The following is a 13,623-nucleotide window of genomic DNA, read 5'->3' on the forward strand; positions in this document are numbered from 1 at the left end:
TTCTCTAAACGTCTTGAAACCTCTTGGCTATTTTATTATAGTGTCACATTGCGCCTGTGGACGCTCCCTTTGGGAGAACTGGGGTTCAGACCCGGATCTCCCTAATGAATGACATGCACTTAAGATCAGGGAGCTAACACGTCTTTTTGTCTCAGGCAAGGTTACTCATCGCACAAACATGGTGGCCAAACCACCTCCACTACAATTGACCCCACTTTGACTCCACCCATGGAAGGACCCATCAGAATCGCACTACCAATGTGCCCAACAGGGGTTAGGTCTTAGGTCTCCCGCATGGAGAACTTAGCCCGCCAAGCTCAAGCAGGAATTTTCATAGTCAGTTGATAGGCTTGTTTTTGAGCTATTTCTCAAAATGTCTTAATTGAAATGCTAAAATATACAAGCAAAACTAATCATGGCTTCAGTTCATAAATCATAAGAAAATAAACACGGTGAGATAACAATAGCAGGGCAATGTGGCGCTTGCTGACGTGTGTTGATACCATTCCTCGTTCCATTTCATGCTTTCCAATGAGATACTATTCCTTATTCCATTCCATGTACTACAATGAGCCCGTCCTCCAATTTCTACCTCCACCAGCCTCTACTGATATATCCTACAAAAAGCCTGAGGATCGTGTTGGTGGGAACTTTAAGTAACTCATCTAATAATAGACTTGGCCTGTCAGACCCATAATCCTATGGGTCTGACTGACACATAGGATTACAAAAGACATGACTGAGGTGGGATACTAACATACATACACACACACACACACACACACACACACACACACACACACACACACACACACACACTCACATACCTGTACACAAACCTAGCCCCTTAGGGGGTCCTGCACACACCCTGAATCTTTAACTCAAGCAACAACAGATTATTTAGGCCTATATGGCTTTTTCTTTTTACAATTGGATAAGTGTCCAGGGTATGCACTAATAGATATGCACTATTTGAAGTTCAGTAATCTATAGTCCACGTATATCTACAACATCTAAACTAGGCCAAAGGCTGCAAATGCATGTCAGGTAATTAGCTTAAGAGAGAGAGAGAGCAGAGATGTAGAAGAGACAAACCAACTGTACTATATATATATGAGAAGGCTAGTGAGGATCCTGCTGTTGTAGTGAGGCTGACATCCCTCTTATGTCAACAACAGTAATGAGACAAACACATGAGTTTGTGTGTGTGTGTGTGTGTGTGTGTGTGTGTTTGTGTGTGTGTCATTGCTCTATAACATCGTGTCAACACAAGGATGTGTGACCCGCCACATTTGCATGTGACCTGTGTGCTGTTTTGTGTCAATTAATTTTGGTCTGCTGCCACTGTTATGAATCCCACTTCCAAATCAGATCAAATCTGAATATTAGCATGTACCAGAGTGATTGCAAGTGGAAGGTTTGGAGAACCTTTTGGATCTGCCCAATTTACAGCATACCATCTCATCTGTGAAACATGGTGAAGGGGGTGTTATGTTTTGGGCAGGTATAGCTGCCACTAGAACTGGCTAACTTAGATGATGTAACTGCTGACGGCAGCAGTATTCTGACGTGTACAGAAACATCATGTATGCTTGAGTACAATCAAATGCCTCAAAATTCATTGGATGGCGCTTCATCATACAGTAAGACAATGACCCAAAACATACTGCCATAGGAGTTTTTTCAGGGCAAAAAGTGGAAAGTTCTTGACTGGCCAAGTCAATATTCTGATTTAAATCCACATCCATAATATGCATTTCATTTCCTGATGATAAGATTTTAGGCAAAAATACCTCATAACAAAACAACTAAATATGGCTGCAGTACAGGCCTGGCAAAGCATCACCAGAGAAGATAGTTTCAAAATGGCCAGAGGTGTGATTTAGTTTGTCACCCCTGCTCTATAAGGTCCAAAAGTTGTTTTTTTCCTGAAAATGTACTATAGTGATTACAAGCACCGGAGAGAGAGTTTGGATCTCCTTTTATTAGACCATTGTGGTGTAATGAAATGCTGACATGCTCATAATCCATTCTGTACATATGGGCATAAGAGTGCTAATCCAAAACTCCCTTGAGGTTGGAGATTAACTAGTAGCGTAACAGAGTTAGAGAGAAAAAAAGAGAGGGAGGAGTGATCAAGCTGAGGGATAAGTCAACAGAAATAGATAGGCCAATAGAAATGCAGGGCAAAGTCAGTACATGGACAGGACAGAGGGAGGGAGAGAGACAGAGAAAGAGAGAGAGAGACGATGCTCAAACAACGACTAAGACAAATGCAAGGAATCCATTAACTCCACAAACCAGCCTGGTGTACGAAGAGCAAGATGGCCACATACATTTTTAATTTTCAAGTGAGCCTAGCCTAACTCTCATCAAGTCACACTCTTTTTTTAGTCCAAATTGACACCTTTTCCAACTAACATATAGCGCTGGACCTGCTGCGGAGGACACAGAGGAGGAGGTGCGAGAAGAAGAAGAGGAGGAGGACTCCCACCGCCAGGGCAGGCAGGAGGCTCGAGCGGCAGCTCCGGGGGGCCATGAGGACGGCAAGGCGCGCCAGCAATGCGGAGGTGCCCTCATTCCTCCGCCAACTGGTGAAGGAGACAGAGAAGATGGTCACCTTCTTCTTCAAGGGAGGTCCCCGGGAACGGGAGGCCGAGGACTTTGAGGATGACGACTCCATGCCCAGCCCCTACCTGGACCGGCCTATCATGGAGAAGCACATTGCGGAGGGGGGGTCTCAGTGGGGGGTGAACTATGCCCTGGCTAGTATGCAGGGCTGGAGGGCTCAGATGGAGGACGCACACACCACGATACCAGAGATGGGAGGGGAGCTGGCAGAGTGGGGCTACTTTGCGGTCTTCGATGGGCACGCGGGCAGCATGGTGGCACAGTACAGCTCCAGACACCTGCTAAATCACATACTGGCTACAGGTAACTACTGATGAATTGATTAACACTGATAAAAAAAATATTTAAAAAAATGATTTATTGACTGATTGATTGAATGATTCATTGTCCGGTTTTATCTAAGGGTGATGAATTGATTAACACTGATAAAAAAAATATTTAAAAAAATGATTTATTGACTGATTGATTGAATGATTCATTGTCCGGTTTTATCTAAGGGTGTAAAAAGAGAGATGTGCCCAGAGAATAGCATATGAAAGTAGTACCACGTGATTTTTTATTGAAACAGATTACCTAGAGTATTCTAATGTGCTAACTGGGGGGTGGAGAAACTCACATTTGAGGGGTGTGTCATAGATACGTGCAATCTTCATATTTTACACTGCATCAAGAGGCTGCATCAAGTCCAGCAACACTATTGGCAGGGTTCGGCAGGGTTCAGAGGTCCCAGAATAACAGAATACATACAGTTCAAAGTTTTATTGTCATATTACTGTATTGGGATACAGGAGAGTTTATGACAGTACAATGAAATTCTTACTCACAAGCCCTCCTCTTTGCAATAACACACAGGGAGGGTGTGCAATATAATGGATATAGGAACTGATGTGTTGCAGTCAGAGGCGCAGCCTATTTAGCACCTTTTCAAAATGGGAATACCAAATCTTGGAAAGTGCGGAGCCAGAAGTTTGTAAAAGGCGCTGAGTGCAAGGCGATCAGAATAGACCCCTATAGATATTATTATCTCATATGATTATTATCAATCCTATGTCCTATCTCCTTTCCAAATATCATGTTTTTTCTCTCCAAGGCTAGGGTTCAAACTGTTGTAAGTATGTAACAATGTGAGGTTATCTGCAGTTATCCTGTATCTGATTATGTTATTATGTTTATGATTATGTTAAAATATGAAATATGTTATTAGTGCCCCCTTGCAACCGATGACAATATAAAGTGAGACGTGTGTTTCTAACCCATAGGCCAGGTCTAAAGCCAAACCGTATTGATCTCATTTTCACTAGGTGACGTGAAAGCAAAGGAAGACCCTGAGCAGGTTAAGGAGGGCATTCGAGAAGGCTTCCTGTCCCTCGATCGCCGCATGCACACGCTGGTGCGCCAGGACAACTGGGACCGCAGTGGCTCCACGGCGGCCGCCGTCATACTCTCGCCGCGCCACGTCTACTTCATCAACTGCGGTGACTCACGATCCTTCCTCTGCCGCAACGGCGAAGTGGTCTTCTACACGGAGGATCACAAGCCCTTCAATCCGCGGGAGAAGGAACGCATCCAGAACGCTGGCGGCTCGGTGACCTTGCAGAGGGTCAACGGCTCCTTGGCGGTTTCCAGAGCCCTCGGGGACTTTGACTTTAAGGAGGTGGAGTGGAGGCCGCAGACTGAGCAGCTGGTTTCGCCCGAGCCCGAAGTGTACGAGCTGGAGCGATTGCCCACCGACGAATTCCTGGTGGTGGCCTGCGATGGGGTATGGGACGCCATGGGGAACGAGGAATTGTGCGCGTTCGTGCGTAGCCGCCTGCAGGTGTGCGACGACTTGAGAGACATCTGCACCCAGGTCATTGACCTCTGCCTGTATAAGGTTAGTACTCTCCAAGGTATCACCTAGAACAAATAAGGGTTCTTCGGCTTGCCCCTTTTCTGCTTGGAACCCAAGGGTTCTACTGTACTGACACCTAAAATGGCTCTTCAAAGGCTTCCCCCAACAGGAACAAGCTAAAGAACACGGTTTAGCATACGGTTAGTACTCAAAATACACACCAGCCTGATCTTAGAAATCAGACTTCAAAAACACAGCACATTGTCCACTGCCTTCATAAAATTGACACTCTCCAGACTGATCATAAACATCTGCAAGATTAGTGCTCTCAAAAAACACACCAAATTGAGCCTAAATATCTGTCTATAAACATACAACACACAGCCCACTGGGTCTATAAGGTTAGTACTGTGCTCTCCAGACTGATCATGAACATCATGGATTATTTCCCTATCAGTGCCTCAAAGTTCATTATCTCACTTATACCACAGCTTACTACAATGAAAATTGTTCAACCATTTATTTGTTTAAGAGAAAAGTAAATTGCCATCTGGTTTTGGGCACTACTATGTTAACAAGTGCGTTTTGTTGCTAGGCAAGCTAGTTTGTAGCGTGGGGTAGGGTTAATTACTGGAGTGTGGGGTAAGGTTAATTACTGGAGTGTAATAGAGCATGCAGTTTGCTGCAACCGTTTCAAATACAACGCAAACCAAAGGGGACATTTTAGTTTGAGTGTTTGACCCATGACAAAGAAGCAGCCTTGACAAAGAACAGCCTTATGCATTCGCAAATTCGTCCTCCCGCATATCTTATTTCAGTTAGATAGCTAGCTACTGTAGTTGCTAGTCAGTCAGACATAATAAAAAGCAGCATTGTGTCCATCACTGCCAAGTACCTATACCACTATATGCAAACTGCAGGAAATATACAGTGATAATAATAATAATAATAATAATGCATTTATTTTGTATTGCGCTTTTCTCAGTAGTCAAAAACAGAATTTGCGTATTCAACAATGCTGTAACAGGTAATAACGGTTTTACTCAGTACTTTAGTAGGTAGGTACAGTACCTGTATAATACTGGGCTGTGAAATAAAGGATTACCACTAAATCCCTTCTATTACTCTTTGTTCAGCTCAGTCAGAGGATGTACCAGTATAGCACAGTAAAGGAGACAAAGGGGAGGTTCCCCAGACACAGATTAAGCCTAGTCCTGGACCAAATAATAAAAAAATAGGTTAAATCAGTGTCCGTGAAACCGGCCCTTAGAGTAAATGGCCTCCATAGACAAACAATAGGCATTTGACAAGATATTAACAAGATATTTCCTGTGGGTGTGCTTACGCTGGGGCGGTGCTTACAAAGGCACATCTTAACACTGGCACACATGTTCTGTACCTAGGGGGATAGTCTGTCCTCTAAATAGCAGGATTAGGACAGGTTGGGAAGGAGGGAAGAGGAGAGAGAGTGTGTGTGAGCTCCATAGGGCTTGGATTAAAGATGTGTTTGTGTGTGTGTGTGTGTGTGTGTGTGACAGACTGTCTGGAGCTCAGAGCCACGGCTAAATGCACACCCAGTTGACAGGTATTATCCTGGCCAGGAAGCTCTTCAATGGCAACAAAACAGGCTCCCTGCTGATTGTCTGACTTTTTCAGCTCTGTGACATCACAAAAAGCCTGTTAATCACACAGTTCCATTTTGACATCACAATAATTAATTTGTCTGTTTATATGCAATTTTGATACAGTGGCCTTTCACCTGCAGTCTTTTCTGAGACATCATAATCCTGGCTGTATCCCAATGTTATGTCACAGTAATACCCCAAACCTTTAGTCATCAGTTTGTTTATTAAGATCTCTTTCAGCCCATCATAGGCTAATCTTCCAAAAGTCTTAGAGAATAACATACCCAGTACATTGAATCAAGACAATTTTGAATTTCACAATGAAATGACACAAAGATAGAACAAAAAATATAATAACAACAAAAACGTGTCAGATTGTTCCATGCATTTACCACACTGATCAGTAAACCCTCTTGTATTAGCAATTATATGGTGACATCACAATCACCTATGAGTTTAGCAAAGAGATCCACTTCCACGTAAAGTGTGAAACACGGAAGAGATAAAAACTGTGTAATGCTCATCAAGCAAAAACATTAATAATTGGTAATAAACCTCAATCAAAACAGTGAGCTGTAACTCCCCCCCCCTTTTTTAATAACATTTCATTCTGCTTTTCAACAAATTATACCAGGGGGTTTTTCGGCATGCAAAAGTTCAATATTATTGTGCCTACTGTACATATATCAAGTACCAATGTTATTTTACCTGCTCTATGTCTCCCTCTACAGGGAAGCTTGGACAACATCAGCATCATCATTGTTTGCTTCCCTGGCGCCCCCCAAGTGTCACAAAAGGCACTGCAACAAGAGGCAGAGCTGGAGCAACTGATTGTGCTCAAAGTGGAAGGTAATGTGGAATAGCATAGGTCTTATCAAAATTAGGCTTGATAATTAGACCTGGGTTCAAATAGTATGAGTATTGAGTTTGCCTACCTGGAACAATCGAACCAATGGAATTGTTCCAAAAATGAAAATCACCTGGCACTCCAGGCAGGCTCAAGCAAACGATCAAATCATTTGAAAGTATTTAAAATACTTTTCAAGCCAAGTCTGTTGATAATGACAGCAAGCCAACAAGAGCTCTGAGTGTCAGCATAAAAATACGCTAAACTAGAACACATATGAATCAAACTAATCAAGAACATGTATTGTTCTATCTAATTCTCTGTGCAGAAATTATCCAGGTTCTGCGGTCGCGGGACGAGGACCCTGACCTGCTGTATGTGATGAAGTACCTGGCCTCAGAGAACATACCGGGGCTGCCACCAGGGGGTGGCATCACCAGCAAGTGAGTCTCCACGCCTATCAGCAAATCATCACATAATGGCAACATTTTGCGTTTTCCACCTAATAGTTCAAGTGATTATATAGAACTTCCGTCCTATGGGGAGCTCTCGAGCTAGATGGGTCCCCTAAATAGACAAACATATTTTAAATAAATTACCTGATTGGGGACACAGGGGCACACCTCCCCACTTATTTTGCAAGTTTGTTTTAAGTTTGTAAGCTTTAATGAAGGACTGTGTGGTGTAATGAGATAAGAAATCGATTAACATTATATCATGAACCAATTGTGTCAACATTCAAGCCAAAGGGTAAATAATTAGTGACACAAGTTCTGTATTGTATCTTTAATAAGATAATAGATTAGAATTTGGAGAGGATGAGGGCACTTCTAGGAGCGTTTGGTAATGCTAAAATCCTTGAAAAAAGGTTCTACCTAGAACCAGAAAGGGTTCTTCAGCTTGTCACTGTAGGAGAACCCACCAGGGCACCAAAAGGGTTCTACCTATAGAATCAAAAAGGGTTCTTCTGCTGGGACAAGCTGAACAACCCATTTTAGTTCTAGATACAACCTTTTTCACTAAGAGTGTAGAAAGGGAAACATGATCACACTTTCCAACTACCACATGTGGTTTTAACCATCAACCATAACCTAACTTTACCCTTACTCATTTACTTGCTTAAGTGTTCTGACACTTCTGTCCATTCACGCCATGATAATCTCATGACTTTGGACTCATCTGGGTCAAATTGCAAACATATATGTAGTCCAGGAGCATGTGTATATTAAATAACCAACATCTTCTCTTTTTCTGTCACAGGAGAGACTGTATCATCTCTGCTTATCAGAGGCTCATAATGCCTTTAAGACCTCAGGAATCAATGGTAGGTGAAGTGGGTTAGGCTTTTTACTTCATATTTTTTCTCAGCTGAATACTCTCCAATATCATCTAACCCTAACCATATCATTTTGAGTCAGTCGAAACATGATCACACACCATCAAACCATCACCATCACACTATGAACCCTCTGCCAAGCAAAGTGATGTACAAATTCCATGGTTAGTCATTTCTGATGGTGACATCATTGACTTGTGGCATTTCAGGACATTGGAGAATCGGAGGAATCTAACTAAAGACGTTCCCATAGAAACAGAATCCTCAACCAGGCATCTCCATGGCGACCAGGACTCAATTTTTGTGCCGAGGCAACAGCCAATGGCTAATTGTGGAAACGTGGTAGGAGGGTGTTTGACTTGGAAATGACCTCCGTTAGCCAATCATCTTCCCATTTGTTCCCCGTTTACAAATATACTACACAATATTGACACCAAAAGGTTCTGTAGCTGGCATGCCTCTATCATATCATCACAAAAAAGGCATGTCAAGTATTTTGCAGTAATGGAAAAATATCATTCTCCAAATTAGAATCATTTTAATCTTTTAAACACTTTTCTTAATCTACAGTGCCTGGGTTAATACAGTTACATGAGGCAGCTCATGTAACTTTAAAACAATGCAAATCAGTATGTTTCAGCAAAGCACAGCAAAAATAATAAGTAACTATTTCAAATACAGAAGAGGAGAACTAAAGGCTGAGCCCCTCACGTGCATGTGTCCCAGACTCACGTGTCTCATGATAAATCATTTGCACAATCCTGTGAGGGAGCATAGGTGACTTGAAATAGCAGTGGCCTGTTATGACGATGATGCACACTGATGGTATGATCATAGAGAGAGAGAGAGAGAGAGAGAGAGAGAGAGAGTAAGAAAGAAAGCAAGTGAAAGAAAGCAAGAGAGAGCCAATGGGGTGGGAGATACCTGAGAATTGGCACACATACCTCATAAGGTGTATACGTTTGCACTTTAGAGCACAGAGGCTTATAGTTACACCTAATAAATGGTGTGATATGTAAAATATATAGATATAGAACTTAATATAAAGCTATTGGTATTTATCCTTTGTCTGTAAAAAAGTATTTTAGTTACGTTTTCTTTTCTTTTTTTTCTTTTCATTTGATTGTGCTGCCTTACTGAGCACTCACTGCAGTTGTATGATTTGTTTGTCCTTTTGGTGACAATATGAACGTTCTAGATGTATTCATATGTTTAAAAAATGATGAAGGGCAGATAGAGCACCAAGAAAATGTACATAGACGAGAGATTATACAGGCAGATTAGGTAAAGACAATTGACAACACAGATGGAATGGAGTTGAGATAAAAATCCAGAATCTACAAGATTCTATCTGTTTTACCATGCAGCACAAAAAATTGTTTAATCATGTGGACATTTTCCTTTGAATGTTGATGATTTGATGACTGTATGTACAGTATGTGTTTTCTTTAATCGCCCTTAGATAAATCAGTGAGCCAATAATTGTATTCAACTCTGTACAAAAAAATAAATGTGTTAAATGTGTCTCTGTCAATTTCCAGTATTATTCACACTGTCCTTGCAACATACATTCCATTAAAAAAAAACTAGTGAAGTTTATTGGTCAAATGCACAGGATACAGTTGTACATTGTACAATGAAATGCTTCATTTGCCAGCTTCCTCTCAACAGTGGAAATATTAGGATGTAAGAATAAAAATACAATAATAACACAATAGACAATAAGTGTAAGATCAAGTTAACAATACAATACAGTAATAAGTAGCAGCAGTAATGGTAGTGAGTGGAAGTACTAAGACTACAGTCATTGCAATGTTAACTCACAACACAGGGTGACTGAAGGTTGGATGAAAGGCAGAAAGAGACAAACACACAATTCAGTGGGTGGAAATTAATCACCCATATTATTCTGAGGAACATCAAGGCCAGGGCTAGCTCAACCCCAAGTTGAGCACGACACCAACCACGGGTTCTCCAGAATGTGTTGCCAGGGTGTGGCGACACTTAACACCTCTGTACTAATTGTCCCAGCAAACCTTTCATATGACAAAGTGCTTCTCTCACCTTCTTAGCCTTGACCATTCAGAGAGGCCATAAAACAACACAAGCAACTGGATAGCACTGGTCTGCCCTGTAAACAGTGCTAACGGGAGAGGACGAGGATAAAGGGAAAAAGGAGAAGTGTGGAGACAAGAAGTTTCAAGGACTGACTATTGCAAATTACCAGGTGAGTGATGATACCTCAGGCAGAAGTTATTGCATTGGATTTGAAATATAGGCCTAATGTCTCTAATTCAGATTCAAATTCTTGAATAGAAAGCCAAAAAATCATCCAGATTTTTATTTACACATGATGGGCAGGAAAATTACTTTTTGTGTGTTCAATCTCATGTGGTTAAATTATTTTTTGGGGAAAAGACAAATATAGATTTCTATGCAGAAGCATCATTTCAGCAATTTCTGGTGGAATAGGGATTAACAAAATGTAATGTTTTGTGCAGACAAGCCTGGCGCCAGGGGAAAGTAACTAAGGGGGCACATGAGATCTATGAGGGGGCACAACTATTTGAGCAAAACAAAACAAGAAAAACAATTTGAGCTTGATCATAACACAGTTTAGATAATTGATCATACAACGACATACAGTGCCTTCGGAAAGTATTCAGACCCCTCAATTTTTTCCACATTTTATTGTGTTATAGACTCAATTTAAAATGGATTAAATTAAAATAATTTGCCATCAATCCACACACAATACCCCAGAATGACAAAGTGAAAACAATTTTTTTGAAATGTCAGTAAATGCATTAAAATTGAAATACGGAAATACCTCAGGTATATAAGTATTCAGACCCTTTGGTATGACATTCTTAAAATTAGCGAAAATGCAAAAATGTCATCAACAAATCACTCAGTAAGTTGAATTGAGTCCATCTTTATGCAAGGATAATAGTTCATGTAATTTTGGAATTAATTTCTTTGTTTTTATAGGGTCTCTGATTTGCATAGGAATCAATTACACACTGTGTAGATTAAGATATCACTACCAACTCAGCAAATGTAATAATTTTCTCTTGATCCTGACAAACTCCCTAGTCCCTGCCAGTGACAAACATACCCATAACTTGATGTAGCTACCACTATTCTTCACACAAATCTAAATGGTGAACCCAATCTAAAAAAATCCATTGCATTAAAGCTGAGAATCTCTAATTTGACCCCATAGTATTTGTTTGATTTCAAATCCAAACTGCTGGAGTGTAGAGCTAAAACATGACAAAATGCTTTCCAATACTTATGGAGGGTACTGTAAATGTATATTTTGGTTTATGCCCACATCAACAACCAAAATCTCACATTTCTTGGGAACAGCAATATTTAGAGAACATGAAGTCTGAATGTGTTTTTTTCTCTTCACATATACAGTGCCTTCAGTAAGTATTCATCCCCCTTGACTTTTTCCCCATTTTGTTGTGTTACAACTTGAAAATTATTATTTTATAAATGTTTTCTTTTTAGTTCTTTTTGCCTAAAATATTATCATCAGGAAATGAAATGCATGTTCAACTGGATTTAAATCTGAAGATTTTCTTGGCCAGTCAATAAATAACCTTCTACTTTTTGGCCCTGAAAAACTTCTTAGTTGGTATGGCAGTATGTTTGGCGTCATTGTCTTACTGTGTGATAAAGCGCCATCCAATGTTATATTTCTAGATTAGATAGAATGGTGGCAAGTTAGTATTTTAGTAAAAGACAGAGCTAGCTAGCTAGAGACAAGGATCTTGCTAGCAAGATAGCTAGCTAGCTATTTTTTTCTCGAGGACTAGTGATATAAGATATTTTTCAAATGGCAGTTTTTATCAGTTAAAAGCAGTTACAGGACTATAGGCGACACAAGATACTGTAGCGAACGGCGGGGTAGAGTAGCTTGCGTTAAGCGGGTATCGAACTCGCAGCCTCTCGCTTACGAACCGGCCGCGCTAGCCACAACACCAAGAGAGTTAACTCCCTTGGCGGAGCTGCTAACGGGCCTTACACAGGGTCGTTATAATACTAACAAGTATTAATTTGTTACTATGTGTTAATTTGGAACATGTACTAAGTAATTCATCTAAAACTAGTTGCAAGGAAATGTAATGGCCACCATCAACTTTCTGTAAGTTGCAGTTTTAAATAAAGTTGTTTTTTTTAACACTGTATTAACTAATGAGAGTTTTTGGAGCTCCAGAAAGTGGAATCATTCAAAAAGTAAAACAGGGTTCATAATTTGGAGTTTTCTGCACACGATACAGTTGGATTGGTGTGAATAGCTCGTAAGGTAATAGCTCAGAAATGTAATATTTGGGTTTCCATTGACCTCCATGTTAAAATTTGCACTATCAAGTTTGAATAGTTTCAAAAGTATAATGATTTTGAAAAATATAAATGTAAACTATTAAAAAGTTATTAATCACTAAAGAGTTCTCTGCATGTTTTAAAGTTGGATTTATGTGAATCGCTTAAATGTTGTAGAAGGAGTAGCATGTGGAAGAATTGGAATAATAAATATAGCTGCAAGCTGCCATGCCCGGGGTCTAAACTATGGCACGTACCACATATATTACATGGCAACAACAGAAAAAGAACTTTTTTTAACGTTTCCTGTCATTTTGAAAAATCTGAGAAATGCTAATGATGTATTCTGTTTTCAATGGTGTAGCATACTGTATACATCTTCTCCAAAGCCGCTTTGCGGATCTGCATGAAATGTGGTACACATGATCTTGCTTCGCTGGCACACTAATGAGTTTAAATCTGATGAGGCAGACTATTATTCTTTGCTAATTAAACGATTACATGATTAGAACACCTGGTAGGAATTTAGCGAGATGGCAGAGGGACTGTGAGCACTCACGCGCCACGGTGGAGACGGCAGGGTCACGGTCAGGGCATTCAAATCAGTGTCCAGACTCTCCTTCACCACTTAACCTGTAGGGCGTTGGTCAATAGCGAGATACCATCTTGTGCATCGCAGCTCCACGGAAAAGGTTGATTGAAGTATCAAATTATAATCTCAAAAACAACACACTAGACTACAAATGCAACCTTGAACGCCAGCGTAACACGGTGAACGCGCAATTCATTGAACCACATGTAATATCTGAAAATTAATTAACTTTTACCTGATTTGTAGTAGTATAGATTTTATTTATAACATTTGTTCATTTAGTAATTATACATTGGTTAATTTATGGCAAGTAGCCTTTGTTTGTTCAGCTCATTGGTTGACCCTATGTATTGTATTAGAAAGTGATCTCTTTATGTTAATGACAAGCCGGTCTTGTTTTGCCTCGTAACTCCTCAGTCATTCAGA

At 40.5% G+C, this 13,623-nt stretch overlaps 1 protein-coding gene across 1 annotated transcript; it reads left to right on the forward strand.

Moving 5' to 3' along the window:
• Window positions 1-2,537: 2,537 nt before the first annotated feature.
• ppm1na (protein phosphatase, Mg2+/Mn2+ dependent, 1Na (putative)) lies at window positions 2,538-8,509 on the forward strand (the record flags this gene model as incomplete). The annotated part of the gene is made up of 6 exons (XM_083665709.1): window positions 2,538-2,934; window positions 3,933-4,504; window positions 6,819-6,936; window positions 7,263-7,377; window positions 8,195-8,258; window positions 8,480-8,509. The coding sequence occupies 6 exons, from the start codon at window positions 2,538-2,540 to the stop codon at window positions 8,507-8,509; spliced, it is 1,296 nt and encodes a 431-aa protein (XP_083521835.1).
• Window positions 8,510-13,623: the final 5,114 nt, after the last annotated feature.

Source organism: Argentina silus (genome assembly GCF_951799395.1).
Source record: "Argentina silus genome assembly, chromosome: 3".
NCBI classification, from domain to species: domain Eukaryota; kingdom Metazoa; phylum Chordata; class Actinopteri; order Argentiniformes; family Argentinidae; genus Argentina; species Argentina silus.